The following is a 16739-nucleotide window of genomic DNA, read 5'->3' on the forward strand; positions in this document are numbered from 1 at the left end:
GCGTAGCCGATGCGCCTGACATTTACCGCCACGATGGGGATGGCAGCGAGCCCGACACTTTAATAAATGCAACCTTTTTCTGCCGTTTCGCCCGGGTTCGCCGCGCCGCCTCCCGTCGGAGGCCTTCTTACGCATTCTCAGACAGAGCGTGTCTGTGGGAAACACCTTGGGTGTGGAATGTTAATAGCATTAACATCAAGCCCTCCTGCTCTCGCCTTTCAAAGCGCAGACGCTCGTTTTGATTTACGGGCCCGTTTTACTGCGGCAGCAGCAGCAGCCCCCTCTGTGTATGCGTTTCAGATTAACTGCGTCGGCCGGCCAGCCAGCGGGACGGTGGCCCGCACGCACGGTCCCCCACCGCCTGCTTTTGGGGGCCTTGCACAGAGCACCACTTCCCTTAATTTTGGCCGACGGGCATCTGTAAGGTTGCCTTGGTACCTGGCCCCAGCTGAACCCCTGACAAGCAGAGCATGGATGGCTGGGTGGTAATGGTTGCGTGGCACAGCGCCTGCTTGTCTGAAAAGGGGGATGGGGGAGTCAAAGCTGTATGTTTGGGAAGAGGGAGTGCCAGCCGTGCACGACGATCCAGCGCCCCCCCCCCCCCCCCCCCCCCCACCAGCAGCACAGTGCCTGTCCCAGCACTGGCTGCCTCCTGACCCGACTCACCAAGCAACATTTCACACACCGAAACAACATGCCAGTCAGGCTCCGCCGCGGGGGCCTCGCATGGCGAGCGCCATTCAGAGCCCGCGGGCTCGCTGCTAAAAATAAACTAATAATGCCACAAAGGCATCCTCTAAAGCAAACAATGCATTCCGTGTAGCGCCGCGTCTGCGGAGCGAGAGCTCCGATTGACATGGAGGAGGTCATGGAAGCCCTCCTGAGAAGAGAGGGAGCGGACTGAGAGGAAGGGTGCACGCCCCAGGCCTTCTCAGCGACGCACCCCCTCCCCTGTTTGGGACGACAGAGAGCTGGTGGACAATGGGGCGTGCAAGCTCTATCAGGCATCAATCATCCCATCTTATTTTTATTTGTGTAAGCGACGCCCTCACCAAGGGCAACTTACATTGCTCACATTATTCATTTATAGAGCTGGATATGTAGTGATGTCATTCAGGTTAAGCTCCCTGCTCAAAGGTACAGCAGCAGTGCCCCACCCAGGGATTGAACTTAGAGCCTTGGGGTTGCACGCCCAATATGGCTGGATGAGGATGGCGCCTCTGTCTTCCATTATCTTACAGGTTTTAGTCATCAGTTGCAAGATGTCAGCCATAATAAGCCAGAAGAAAAGGAGCATGCTAGCAAAACTCCACCACAGGGCCACCACGCAGGCATGTTACAGTCTAGGCCGAGGGGGGTTCGGGCTCCTGGCAGCGTCCCGTGATGACAGCGCTATGAAGCCACCACGGGCTTGGCATCGCCACGCAGCTCCATGAACCCTCCAGCCCGACCGTCCCAATCGTATGTTCCCAGGCTATTCCCGGGGCGTAAAATCGTTTCAGATTCACGGTGGTAAAGGGATCAGCCAGGGTGACGCTTCAGCGCGCTGTTGTCTCCCTGTCCACAAACGCCACGTTCGATAACACATGCTTAACAACTCTGAGAAAGCCACTTTGGGGGATCGCTGTTTACTCTATGTGCAGAAATATGTGACTCCAGCAATTTTTAACAGACAAACACTATATTCCGTAGCATGTGTCCAGATATTTCACATAAAGCCCTTAACCAAAACTCATGGGCTAAGATTAGTTGTTTCAGCTCACAAGAGTCCTATCTCTATAAATCTACATTCATGTATAAAAAGTAAATAGTAATACTGCTAATGCTAAATGAATATATAGAAATACTTCGGAAAAAACAACCATTAAAACCTCCTTTAAAAGACTGACTTTGTCTTGCACAGCATGCAAAATGCCCCCAAAAGAAAAACTGCACAGAAGCTTAAATTGCACACATAAACAACACTTGGCAGCACAGCAAAGAGCTGTCAATCAAGCCAATGTCACTGTACAGTATCAGTTACCCAACTGTCACTTTTTTCACTTGACTGAGTCCGTGATTCACATTGTACTATTCACTCACATGGTCAAGACTGCATTCTCACAGTCAATCTCCCTGCAGCACACATTTTCCTCTCTGCTCCTCACAAAGGTACAGTGAGAACTGAGAGACTGAGAGAGAGGGGCTGTACTAACATGACCTGGGAGCTAAAGAATGAAATGGGAGAGAAAGAGTGTACTAACATGAACTGGGAGAAAAAAAGGTGTACCTACACCTAAGGGGCAGAAGTGTGGGGTAGTGGTAAGGGTCAGGGCTTGCAACCAAAGGTTCGATTCCCTGCTCGGGCACTGCTGCTGTACCCTTGGGCAAGATACTTAACCCAAAATAGCCTATATCCAGCTGTACAGATGAGCAACATGTAAAGATGTAAACTACGCAAGCTGCTGTGGATAACAGCTGCTAAATGACAACAATGTAATGTAGTGTAACATGAGCTGGTAGGTATAGAATAAACTGAGAGAGAAGGAGTGTACAAACACAAGCTGGGAGGTACAGTGTGGAGCTTAGGACACAGCGGAGAGGGAGAGAATGCTCTCCCCTCTTACTGGCGGTCAAGATTGGACCTGGAGCGAAGGCAGATACTCACATGTGCTGGGAGGCATTGGGGAAGAGCTCGGAGTACTGCGGGGCGGAGTCCTCGGGCCCATGGGGCGCGGCGTGGCTGATCACCATCATCACCGGCCGGTGCGGGTACAACCGCTTGGACATCCGGAAGAAGCTGATGCTGTCGTTGGTGATCAAATCTGTGAAATAATCCTAGATTGAAAAATGAGAATAAAGCGACCCCCTTAATACAAGCAGAAAACTACACGGTGCTTCCTGAAGTGCCCTGGGCTAACCCATCAGGGACCCTCCTCCAACCACAACCTAGCATTCTGGGCGACAAAGGTTTACCAAACATGGAAAGAGCACGTGTGTGCGTGTGAAGTGCCATTTCCTGTGTGGCATGCGATTTTTGTGAGTCTGACGTGTTCAATAGAAAAGGGATTATGAGGTTAGAGCCAGAATTCGATGGTGAGGCGAGGGGAAGGTCACGGCTTTCCCGCTGGCACAGTGTTATGGCAACAGCAGAGGTGTCCCCCCCCGGCAGAGGGAGGGGGAGTGCAGGCTGTCGGGTTGCAACAGACGAGGCCAATCGCAGCTGCGAGGGCCCGGCCCGGCGTGGTCCGAGGTGTAGGGACACCCAGCTGGGGCCCTGCTCACCCACCAACCCCAACCCTCCCTTCCCCAGCTGCTCCAGCACATTAACATGGCCATGAGGTGCTGGTTGGGTTGATTTAGGGCTATTGTTCCAGGGTTTGGCAGCGGACCGAGCCCTCCGGCACTACATTGCTCTTTAAACGTCTCGCTGCCCAAGTGGTGATTTCAGCTCCGTTCCGGATACCAGACTGGGAGCTTGTACATGGGAACTTGAGGCTTACATTTATATGGGTCAGTGTGGCTTATATGTAAAGGACTACTGACATCAATGGTAAATTAGCAATTGAGAAGATAAAGTAAAAACAATATTTGGTTTGGAAAAAAAATATATAAATCTTGTGAATCTACATCTACTTCTTTCTGGCCGTCCAGCTCCTTAAAACCATTCAGAAGTGAGCTGGCCTGAATTTGTCATGGTCAGTACAGTGCTGTGAAAAAGGATGGAATCAAAGCCTCACCTCTATCTGATCTGAATCATTCATGGGAGTGACTGAGTCATAAATAAGGGATGTGCTTGTTTGGAAGAAGTGGGGGCGTGTGAGTCTGTTCGTGCGTATGTCTAATAAAACCAGTAATAAAACAAATAACAGAGAAATGATGAGTCATCAGCAGCCATCCCAGACAGCTGAGAAACTCTTCTTCCACTGAAATACCTACTGCTCCACTTTAAAACCTACTGCCCAGGAGGGAGAAAAGAGCCTCAGACAAGGGGACAGCACTATAATTTAAACATTACATCTAATTGTCTAATGCCCAGTGCTCAAGAATTACAGAACTGTGACTACGTGAAGACGACTCATACCTGTGTCATCAACCTGCACTGACTACAAAAGGAGCTTCTGTGGTTGTATCGCTGACATTTGTATCTCAGATTTGAAAAATACCCCTTACCTCCCTGCAAATAAACAGCCAAACTCAGCTACTTTTCAATTTGCGGGTAACTTTGCACCTTCGTCTCATTCAACAAGCAAGTCATTTCACGTATGAACACCATTCCAAATATTTATTTACCCATCCATCACACCATCACACTGCCCTAGATTAAAAAAGTGGACATATGTCCACATCGATACACCTTTGCTTAAACAGCATGGGCTCGGAGGCCTGGGCTGCCAAACAAGACACTGGCGTCGAACGGTTCTGGGAAAACAGCTTTGGCTTGATGGCCCTTCCAAAACAATGTTGGTACAGGAGCTTGCAAACCAATATTTCTTTACCGCGCATTTATCACCTTGCTCATATCCTGAGTCTGACACAGGGATGGCAAAATGTTTGCTTTGCCAACTATTTGTAATGTGGATCAGTTCCACGGTCTCAAAAAAGAACGCAAGCAACCATTTCCAATGGAAAGTTTGCATGTTAGTTCCTTTTGCCTTCCTTTAGGGAGTGACACAGTAAAACATGGTCAGAGAGGAGACACTGAAGGAGTGCCATTCCTTTCATTCCACAATGGGACCGTGCGAGAGTTAGTTTGGGAGAGATGTCATATCTGTGCATAAACTAAAATCGAAGAGGTGACAAAACTCCTATGCCCCACGCAGAACTCTAAGGACCAACCAGTGGGCACATACCTTGGCATACTCTGCACCGTGCTTCTCCTTGTAGCCGTTCCTGCAGACGGTGTAATTATAGAAGCGGGAATTTTTGATCAGCCCCACCCACTCTCGCCACCCAGGCGGTATGTAGCTGCCGTTGTACTCGTTAAGGTACTTCCCAAAGAAAGCTGCAAAACAAACACACACACAAAAACAAAAAGGCGTAAGACACAGAGACAGACCAAAGTAACCGTTCCTCATCCGCAGTATCCCCAAACTCTGGGATCGTTACAAAAAAAACAAGGCTGAGCCATTCTTGTAATTCTGGTTATTTTTGAAGACACACAGAGATCAGATTGCTAAAGGGTCCCTGGGTTTCTTTGATCAATAACAGCAGACTTCTCCTCTTTTCTCTTAACAGACGATCCTCTGGATGTGGCCTCCTTTGAAAGTACCTGTAAATGTATGTTTACATTCGCGTGTGTTTCTTTTCTCTAAACCACGCTAAACATCTCCCCAGATCCGGGCAAACTGCCAGTCTACCCCAGAGAGCTAATTGTAGACTAACATATCAGCTAGAAACCACAAGCAGCCCTGGAGCCCACAAGCCACTAGTGAAGAGAAAACCCGCACGTCACTCACACAGATATTGCTGATCAGCCGGCCGAAACATGAGGGAGCCCTGCCATATTTGGCTTCTTCGGTCAGGCTGAATGGAGCTTTCCTAAATTTGCATTTAGTTAAATATTATTACATTTTAGCACTTGGCCTTTGTTCAGTGACTTGTTGGTTACAAAGAAGCCCCCTTTAATTTAGTATTTTTGAAAAAATCTACAGATGTAATTAACTTTTTAAATAAAGAATACTGAAGGTTATAATTTCTATTAAATCCTAAAATGAAAAATAGGTTTTACTGCAATATAGAAGATTTGGGGTTTTTTTGCATTGTGACATTGTGGCTTGTCTCCTTTGACTGATTTCTGGGGACACTTTGGCCACAAATCTTAGATTTGATATGGAAACCTTTAGCAGAGTAGAACAAACACCATGTAATCATGATCAGTGTGTACAACAAATAGTCAGTCCCCCCAAGTCCTCATGACTACTGTACATTTCAAAACCGGTTGGTTCTTGTTATGAAAACAGAAATTCACACGAGTTTTTCAGAGGTCATCTGAATGTTGACATGTCCTCAGAGGCGCGTGGGCCTTACCGGTCCGGTAGCCAGTGTTGTTGAGGTAGACGGCAAAGGATCGGGGCTCGTGCTGGGCCTGCCAGGACGGGGAGGAGCAGTTCTCGTTGTTGGTGTACGTATTGTGGTTGTGCACGTATTTCCCCGTCAGCATGGAGGACCGTGACGGGCAGCACATGGGCGTGGTCACGAAGGCATTGGTGAAGGTGGTGCCCCCGTCCTCCATTATCTTGCGGGTCTTGTTCATCACCTGCAATGAGCCTGAGGAACAGAGGAACGACAAGTGAAACTGCGGTACTTTCACAGGGCCCTTGAGCAACTTCAGCTCTCCTGGCACAGGTTTGAAAATCCACCCTACAGACTCGTCCTTTTCACACACAGCCACGCAACATTGTCGCTAACCTTGCCAAAATCTCTTGGTATTTTATGGGTGCCGTCTCTGTGTGGGCACCCGATACTGGCCTTAAGGCTGTGACGAATGCTCAGGAGTATCAGCCGTGTTCGTGAGTCGTGAGAATGGAGCCCTATCTCTATGAACATCAATAAATAATAGGCGCAACCACTCTGGAGAAGAATGTCCTGACAGCTTTTGATATTTTCCTTGATGGTACCGTGTGGCTCCGGCCGAGCGCGGGAGGGAGGGGCTCCTTGGCATTCGCCCTTAAACAGGATTTGAGCATTCTTCAACACTCTGTCGTTTGATTGATGTTAGCTTTTTCATTCATTCCCTAAGATTCCATGCGGTAATCCCCATGATCCATAAATTCCACTGTAAATAAACAAAGCCGCCTTGTGCAAGGATAGTGTTTAACTTGTTGTCTGCAAACTTACGTTAAGGGTGAGTGTTTTCCATTGACGATTCTGTTTCTGGAGCATGGGAATAAATCATATTTATAATCCTGCTGTGTATGTTTTAGATTTCAAGTGATCAAAGCCACAGACACGTACAGTTTGCTCTTGTTGGGTAAATCTGGAGACTTTGGTGAAAAGCAGTAATTCACCACAAGATAAAAGAAAGTGCCATGCTTAATCAAATCTGTATACATTAACTGTGCCCCCCCTAGGCACCTAACAATGAAACCTTGCCATCAGACATGGAAGGGGGCCTTGTTTTCTCAATCACCAAAAGCACTTTAATGATCACTGCAAATCTTTCATCGGGGATGTACTTTCTCCAGAGCCTGATCGCACAGGGCTATTCACACTCTATCTGCCGAGCCCTTATTTACCCTAATTAATCCAATTCAGGCACTCCTTTTTTTCTGACTGTGGCCTTTTAACCTTGTAACGTGGCACGAAAAAAATCAGCCCGCGGCAGAACAACATGTGCGCGTATCGTCGTCGGGACCGGGATTTCTTCTGCGTGCCATTCGAGACTCGGCAATTAATCATCTCAAACCGCACATCATTTTAATAGCAGCGATTACTGAATATGATGCATATGAGTGTGATGTCGACATGCCACAGCTGCGGAAAAAAAGACCAAGTGTGCTCTCTGACAATGCTCCGCAGCTAGCTTGCGGTCGGGTAACTAAAGCCCCGAGCTTGCCAGATATTTGAGGGACGCAGTTCCCTGGTTCAAGAGGATCGAGATGCAAATCGCTGGCGAGCCTTGAATGCGACAGAGGGTGTCAGAGGGTCACCGACTGTGCGTTCAAAGGGAGGAATTTCTTTTTGTGACGGCGGTGGTGTCCCCCAACGCGCTTTCCTCATACTTTTCACAGCACAGCATGCCAGAGCCCCGCTGTGATGAACCCAGGAGGGAAACAGCAGCCAGAGGGGGTCAACGGGGACACAGAAGAAACAGCGGCCTTCAGGCAGCTTAGATGAATGCACTGATATACACAAACAGCACTAACCTACTATCTGTTGGTCACGGCTTAACGAATGGCAATAAAGAGATGAGGAGGGAATTCAGCAGATTAAAAAGGATGAACATCACTCTGTATTAAAACTAAGGATGTGTCTCCCTCCTACACTGACTTACTCCTCTGAACGCAGCACATTCCTGTCAAACGTCTAGCTTTGTGATAGCCTGGAAACCAGGCAACACATTCTTCAGTGTCCCCCCTAAGGTAAAGGCCAAAGAGAGAGAGAGGGTCAGAGGGCAGAAAGAGTGTGTCCCCTCACCTAGCTCCACGTCTTGGTCGTCCGTCATGATGAGGATAATGTTGGGACGGATGTTCCTCCTGTCCCTCTGGACGCGGCCCCTCAGACTCTGCCCCCTTGTGGTGAACCCCATGCAGCCCAGCGGCTCCGCCAGCACCAGAGTCAGAACCGCAAACCAGGCCAGGGGGACCAGCTTCATCGTGGATGAGACGGGACGGGAGGGGGGGGGACCTGGAGGATCACGCAAGGAACCGGAGCTTTCACTCACAGGCCTGTTGGAACAAAAAAAAAGAACACGAAAAAACAGAGCATGAGACAGGATTGCAGACATTTGAAAATCTGTGCGTGTGTGTGTGAGTGTGTGTGTGTGTGTGTGTGTGAATTGGGGGGATAGGGGGCATGCCTGTGTGTGTGAGAGAAACTGTATTGCTTTTGTGTGTGTGTGTGTGTGTATGTGTGTGTGTGTGAATTGGGGGGATAGGGGGCATGTCTGTGTGTGTGAGAGAAACTATTGCTTTTGTGTGTGTGTGTGTGTGTGTGTGTGTGTGTGTGTGTGTGTGTGTGAGTGTGTGCGTCTGTGTGTGTGTGTGACAGAGAGACTTCTTAGAAAGAACACTGCAGAAACAAATGGTCCTCTCAAGGACATGAGGTGAAAAATGACAAAAACCAGAGAAGAGCCAAGTGGACCCAGGGCTCTTGTTCTGAGTGAATTGAAATAAACGACAATTCCAGGTTCCTGTTGAAAGGTTTTTCACCACACACTCACCCTTGACATCATCTGCATCTGTTGTTTAAAGGAAGTTGAATGTCATCCCTAAATATAGCCCTCTTCAGAGGAACCAGAAGACCAAACCTTTGCAAACAATCTATTTAAACCTGTTCTCACTCAGTGAAATCATACCAGATGATCCAGACGTACAGCCATCACTTTATGTCTTCTAACAAACAAACCTTAATACTTTTTGCAGATAATACATATGTACAAATGAAATGTGAAATGCACATAAAGATAGTTGCATGAATCAGAAAATATACTTGAATTCAGGAAATATACAGAAATGTAATCAGAAAATATACAATGAAAAGAAAAATGAAATAAATGAAGAAAATGAAAATGTTAAAGAAAACGCATTTTAATGCAAACTGCTGTGACATCTCACCTTAACAGGAACTTACCAGTGTCATTCTTACCCCAGAGCTTAACTCCACTGCCCTGGGTCTGGCTCCCTCTCTCCTGTCTGTTCACTAAGGCATTTTAAATGCCACACAGGTCTCAGTCCAGTGCACTCACTTCCTGTCAGAGCATGCCCCAGCCTGACTGTCCTCCGTACGTTTGCTGAAAACCCTCTCTGTGAGGAGAGCAGTTCAAGCTCCCCCCAACCCCCCCGTCCCCTTCTTAGCTGAGCTCTGCCCTTGGCCAATCACAGCCGGCTGTCAGCCTGTCACTCGGCTCATGACCCCTGGTGGAAGCACGGCGGGATGTATGGAACTAGCAAGGGGGGGGTGAGGGGGGGGTTCCGCTACATTAACCCCGCGCTGCGCTCGCCAATCACCAATTCGCCCTTTCATCTGAGCCACCTGTGAGGGGTGCAGTTTAAATCCCTACCTCACGAAAGTGAAAAGATCCATCCATTAAAAAAAAAAAAAAGAATCCGCTGTATCATTTGCAATAAACGCACACATGAACAGCTGACAGCCTGATGAGAAACACTGTCTCCAAGACTACCCTCTCTGTCATTGGCGCAGCCAGAAGCCTTCACGGGAGAGCTGCACTGAGAACAGCGTTGTGTCCGTTTCTGTTGTCATTTAACGAGCTCCATCCGAGCTGCGGGCCCGTCGCACCTGGGTCTCGCCCCTCTCCGCTGGGCTCCTCTCCCGCTACGCTACACTCGGGCGAGCATGGCCCTCCCAGCCACGCACACACGGCCCACCACTACCAAAAGGTTAATGACGGCTTAAAACCCCACCGACGGCAGGACAGGGGAAGACTGAAAGAGCCATCTCTCAGCACAGACCCTACACTGACATGCCCAGGTCCGCAGGGCAGCTCGTCAGAGCTGAGCAGATTGGCAGGCCATGCGTATCACAGCTGGGGTCCCGAGATTCAACTAAGACTGGCATCCTTCTTAGACGAGTGACCACAGACACAATAACCACTAACTGAGCATGAGTGGTGAAATGGAAAGAAAAAAAAAAACACAAAAGACCTGCTTATTTACTGCAGATGCCTTAAACTGATGCATTTCTTGCACTAAATGAAACTATGAGCTTGAACTTGCAAAGATTTGAAACATAAACAAATAATTAGGATTTTTTGATCAAGGTATCATGACAGTAGTTATAAGGGCAAACTCCGCTGCTGTCAAAAACCGGAAAATTCTATGTCTTTTGCTCAACATTTCCCCAGCCCCCCCTCTCTCACTCCCTGACGAGATGGTGCTGATGATAAGTGGGTTCTCAGATGGAGGTTTGAGTGCTTTTTTGGACGGGGAATGCTTTGGACAGGCGGGGTCCTGGCCAGCCGGTGCAGTCATCCCGACAGCGCAGTACAAACACTGGCGCTGTTTGAACAAACCCCTACCCTCGCCCCAGCTCACACCCCCAGATGCAGCCGGCCACGGACAGCCAGCGCCTCTTAAAGAACACACACTCGCTCCAAACTGCTACTGCAACTACAAGACCTCACATTACAGGCTAGGAGAACAAGCCACAAAAAAGAGTCTTTCTGATGTTAGTGTACTGGCGGTGCGTTCATTTCAGAGCCTTAACAACTCCTGGCAACGATCCTTCCATGTGACTTTTTGAAGACTGGAATTAAGATGGAAATACAATGTGTTATTGTCTGATCTACTGTTTTTTTTTATTAAATTTTTACCCCATCTCTTTCAAGAAGTCATAGAGTTCTAATACTGTTAGCCTGAACTGAAAAGCCACATTCTCTGAAGTGGTTCACGAGCAACTAAAACAAAGAAAAGCAGGCACCAATACAATACAATTATTATGACCTTTGGCTCAACCTAAATAATACTATGAAGGCTATCGTGTCAACGTCTTTAAAGAACACAACTCCCCCACCCTTTCTTCCATTCATTTTTTAATAGAATTTACCAGAAATGCTGTCTGTCTCATTTTTTTTAACTTAACACAATTTAACTTTTCCATCCTCACTGAAAACAAAACAATTCAGACTAAAAAAAGAATGTAAAACTGAAGAATGACACTGCCTCATGCAGGACTTCTCCATTCAACATGACAAGATTCCAAGCCCTGATACAACCTTTAAAGGCCAGTTGTCCTTGTGTACAGTAGTTTTCACAGCCAATAGGAAAAGAGTGCTACCACACAGGCGAAGTGCAATGCTTTGTTTGAGAAAAGAATGTCATGTTTTCATAGCACACGGCCATGCAGCGTAATTGCATCGTTCCGTTACACGACAAAAAAAAATCCGCCTAGGGAGGCTTGAGCAAACACATCAGGCTGGACGGACACCTGAAGTGAATTTCTCCTCTACAAATGCATGGCTGCTGCAAGAGGAGCCAACAATATCTTCCTCCCCCCAAACAAACAAATGGAAAGAAAGAATATTTCCAACAGATCAGACTCTTAAGAGTAGCTGGAGCTTTGCCTCAGCCCCAGGCTATCAGCCATAAATGAGAGACCCACTCCAAAGCCTGTAATGAATATGACAGTCAGGAATTCTATGGGCCGTGGGGTTCTGAAGGATGGAGGCAAACAGGGTGGTAAACAGAAGACCTCCAACTCACGGGCCACACAGCACACTTTTGGACTGCTGGAGCGCTCCCGTGAGACTCACGTCTGTTTTACTGCAATGTTTTAGCTATTCCATCATAAACACAGGGAAGAGAAATTTCAGGGAAGATACACTTAAACTACATTATGTACAAACCAGACAACAAATCAGTTTGTTGGTCTAAATAAACAGCCATGTATCCAATAAAGCTTAAGCACTCAGATGTTAACAGCTGCCTTGCTGCTTCCTCCAAAACTCCAAAAATAGCAACGAAAATGTCCCTAAAAGCATATATTTTGGACACTTCCTGAGGAAGGTGCTAACAGCACTGTGTGGTGTGCCACAACAGGGGCCACTGCCATGACAGAAACAAGAGCCACAGATACATAATTACTAACTTGAACTTGCAGTTTTGATTGGCTGAAAAACATTGCAGGCCAGATGGCGTCCCTTATACGGAAATGGCTAGCTCATGTTGGAGAATCACAGCTGCTTACACTGCACACAATTACTGGTAATTAATTATATCACATACTGATACTGATTCAATGGTCTCCGATATTGCGGCCCAGTTCTTGACTACGTTGACTTCTAATTAGCAGAATGACCATAGTTACTGTATTCCTTAATAATATTATATTATTAAGAAGGTAACAACACATGACGGACATACATATATTTGTAAAGGAATATGTGAAACCCTTCTACTGTACCATGCAGAACACTACAAACTTCACTGTTTCTTGATCCTCATAGCAATCCAGGGAGTGGAGCGAACAGCCCCGTAAAGTAGCCTTCAGTGTATTAATTATAGTCCTGCGGATAAACAGGAGAAATTGCATTGAGAACGGAATGAGAAGAAAGGTCCTGGAGGTTCAAAGGAGGAAAACAAAAGGCCATTATGGAGACCTTGGTTAAATACACAGAAGCCAAAATGTGCAATTTTCAGATTAATGGAGCTCAGGACAAGGGGACCTTTACAGCGGGTCAAAGAGTTCCTAAGATTTACTTTCATGATGATTATCATTTTTCCCCCTCAAACTGTACAAAAATGCCATCCATCCAGACAAAGGCAGTCCTAAATCTCACAACGGAGCTTTCAGCTGTGTCACCTCAGCGCTACAGTACTGCTGCATATGACTCTGTAACACGGCAACCCACCTCTGCAAGTTGTGCTCCTACAGACACCTGCCACTGCTTGTGGTACAAGCCTCGAGTCATGTACTCTGAATGCACTCTCTGAACCGGGGACGTGCTATGCAGCCACTTGGCCCTGAGGGTGTGACCCCACCCGATCTCACGCTGTCTCATGGAGGGGGATACAAGACAGGTGATGGGGGACGGTCTCAGAAGGCAGGGAAGTAACTGGGGGAGGGGGGGAGGGGAGGAATGCCTTGCTGTTGTAAGTGTCATTTCTTCCCACAATGCACCGCAGTATGTTCGGCCTGCATCATGTTCCCTCTCCATTTGGTCAGCAATGCCTTCATGACATACCAATGAAAACCACTGCAAATGTCATTTCAGAGGGTGCATGAGCTGTTACATTTCTCAGGCCCAATGTTCACACGTTGCCATGAACCACAATGACAATAGGGAACTGTCGCCAGAAAAATGTGTGAACAATGGCATGGATGTGAAATAGGAGCTAACGAAGGAATGCCGCACAATTCAAATTTCCCTTTTGAGCAAACCACCAAAATTCATTATTAACCCTCAGGCCATCCAATGCCGTTTGTCTCGAGATCCTATTTTACCGCACAAGAGGGGCACTTGTCATACAAAAGGAGACTGGTATAATTAAACCAGATGACACGGCCCAAAAGTAAATCGGCCATTCACAAAGGGCCGGTCAGCAGAGACAATGGCCATTTCAAAGCAGCCTAAATCCCTTCTCTCTCTGCTGATTTCATTTCCATGCTGGCCAAGTCATAGGAGCACAATGAACAGGAGGGTTATTAAAGCCTTATGGCATAGTTAGAATTCTGAGTGCCATATATAACATTGCATAGCTTTCTCTAATACAGCATGCAGCTGCAGGGCCTTTAAAAAGAGGGTATTTGGTCTTTACAGTAAAAACTGGGAAGGCTTGTGAAAAAAATACAAGGATTTTTTTAGGAGTACAGGGAACTAAAAAGAGGAAAGAGACCAATATTCATAGTAAAAATAGTGAGAGGTGGGATCAGAGGATATTGGTTTATTTCAGAGAACCAATTCTGCCAACTGCAGCTCTGAACAACACAACATATAAAGCACTCTGCAAAGTGAATGCTGGTGTGCCGGTGGCGTGTGGAGCCAAAGAAGCTTTGGACTCGTCTCAGACGGCTTTCACAGCCTACAGCGTGCTGAGGAATGACTGTGTGAAACCCCGCCGCGGCCAACTCCATATGCCAAGAGTCGTCCACTCCACATTCCCATAATGAGCGCTGCTGGGGGGGTGGGTGTCAGGGGCAGTGAGTTCTGTCTGTCCCCAGCTCTCCCATACCAAACTCACAACTTTATTAACATGCTGAGTGATTCAGCCTCAACACAGATACATACAATATGTGAACAGCAGTATGAAGTAATGACAAAATAAAGGTTTGCACATACACGCGCACACACATGCAAACACATGCAAGACACACCCAATGCACTCTCTCACACACACACATTCGTACACACACAAGCGCACATACACGGACTAACTCAGCGGCAAAGTTGGACTACCCTGAATTCAGCCTTCGTTTTCTTCACAGCCGACTTTTAAACTGAAAATAAACAAAGCTACCAGAGGCATATTTGATTTAATTCCATGGCCGTTGTGCCGGTGTTGATCTGAATTTATATCACCGAACACGATAAACAAATAGCGCGACCACCGATCCCGCTCGCATCTTATCTCTCACAGTGCCGTGGTTTTCCTGTTATTCCACCAGATACAGGGCAGAGCGCTGATTACGTGGTGAAGGGAAAAAAATGTTCCTCACTGAAGTGGTTTCACTGTGTTGTCACTCCTCCAGGCTATTTAACTTAATCTCTGTGGAAATAATTCCAGTTGGCTCCTCAGCCAAATGTATCTTTTCATTGGAAATCACAGATTTCCCTGTTCTCATTGAGTAACACAGATCGGAGGTTATGATAACCAGACACATCCCACATGCCATGTCATAAAGTCAACAACTGAGATAGTCCTTATTATTCCTACCAGGGCCTTTATATCGCTGAAATGTTAATGGACGTATGTTAACTTTTGTGCTTGTGAGTGTGCCTGCTTTGATCTTGAAACCAAAGACCTCCATTAAGGTTTTTTTTTTTAACATAAAAGTAAAGATATTGGTGAAAATAATGGCATTCTGCAGGCTTTCATCACCAGCTACCAAGAAATAACCACCATTTGCCATCATTCCCATCTTCTTTTTTTGGTCCGGTTTAATTAACTGGTAGTGTGTGACGTCAGTTTTTTTAGATTCCGTGACCATATATGGAAGATAAAAACTGTGAAGGTTCAAGAAGCAAACAGAGCAAACATATGAGGAAAATACACACAGCATAAAACATTTAACAGTTTTATCTCTGCTTTTTGGCTTGCTTGTGTGGCACTGGAGAGCTGACTTGTGACATTTAAACAGCAGAACTTTCTCCACAAGTCCATCTGCTTGCCTCCACAAGCTCCATCTGCAACAGCTGAGGAAACCTTCAAATGAGCTCAAAATAGAGGATAACTTTCTTAAAGTGGCATAAGGAGGGTCTGACTCCTGACTACGAAAAGAAACCAGAACATGGGATCACAGACAGGATAAATGTCACCTCTGCCACTGTCACTGCCACTGTTTAATACAGAACTAAAATTCATTCTCATAAAGTTTCGACTTACTGCTAAAATGAACCGGTTTGGTGTCATAATAAAGGTCTAGAAAGGTCAAATGGGGCAATCTTACCATCTGCTCTATTTCAGCAACTTACAGTGATGGAGTACTTGACAACATTACAATGATAAAATGATAAAAATGACAGTGAAAATGTGTGTACATCACAATCACCATGATCTAAACATACTCACTACTTCAGGAAACCTTCTGCAGTATAACACATAACTCAATAGCTGCGCTTGGATCTCGGTTTTACTCGGCTCATTTAAGGAAATAGGATATTCATGTTCAAGAACACCTAGGAAGATGGCAGCCACTCCAAAGGACAATAACCATATTTCAAAACTAAAGAACCGCTGCAGAAAAAGCAGACCTTTGTCTTTTCCTTTTTGCAAAGCTGTAAGTATTTAAATGCTGAAACTGGGGGGTGATGACGGGGGGAGGCAAGCGTTTGATTACAGCAAACTATTTTAATACATCCATGCTGTAATTTAAGAAGAATGGCAATGGCTTTGTGCTAACAATCTGAACCTCCATCGAATTAATCCCAAAGCCTGGAAAATGGAAAGGGACCCCTTTGTAGTCTCCTAACCTGCCAGAACGCGGTCATTAATTATAAATGCATGTAAAATATATAATTAAATTAATCCTGCTCCGGAGACTTCAAAGTTGGATTCTCGGTGCCACCAGGTGGTCCGATGGGAAAGCTGGGGAGATTTTTTGAGAAGGCTAAGAGGGAAATGATTAAAACATACGAGGGGAGGCCGTGGCGGAACGGGATCCTCCGTCGGGTGCAAGCGGGTGAGGTCACCCCGCTAGGGGTGTGCACAGTAGCAGAGCCACAGAGATGAAGGGAGAGGGAGAGAGAGAAAGAGAGGAGGAGAAAGAGAGAGAGAGAAAGAGTGCAGGCTGTACAGGGGTAAAGGTCAGAGAGTGAATCAGAGGAGCGGGGGCCCTCCTAGAGGCCTCGGTCTCAGACAGACCCGCTGTGCCAGCTGCAGTAAGCAGAGGAGTCGCAGGTGGTGCCCGGTTTTAAAAGGCCA

At 46.7% G+C, this 16739-nt stretch overlaps 1 protein-coding gene across 2 annotated transcripts in view; it reads right to left on the reverse strand.

Moving 5' to 3' along the window:
* sulf1 (sulfatase 1) overlaps positions 1-16739 on the reverse strand; it is a 46164-nt gene that overhangs the window by 18349 nt on the left and 11076 nt on the right. For both annotated transcript variants that reach the window (XM_036521073.1, XM_036521071.1), the window contains exons 2-5: positions 8119-8369; positions 6010-6249; positions 4833-4984; positions 2648-2817 (exon numbers count right to left, since the gene is read on the reverse strand). In XM_036521073.1, the coding sequence (XP_036376966.1) occupies positions 2648-2817; positions 4833-4984; positions 6010-6249; positions 8119-8296 (740 nt within the window). In that variant the 5' untranslated portion in view covers positions 8297-8369. The remainder of the gene's footprint in view (positions 1-2647; positions 2818-4832; positions 4985-6009; positions 6250-8118; positions 8370-16739) is intronic.

This window comes from Megalops cyprinoides, chromosome 2 (genome assembly GCF_013368585.1).
Source record: "Megalops cyprinoides isolate fMegCyp1 chromosome 2, fMegCyp1.pri, whole genome shotgun sequence".
Classification (NCBI taxonomy): domain Eukaryota; kingdom Metazoa; phylum Chordata; class Actinopteri; order Elopiformes; family Megalopidae; genus Megalops; species Megalops cyprinoides.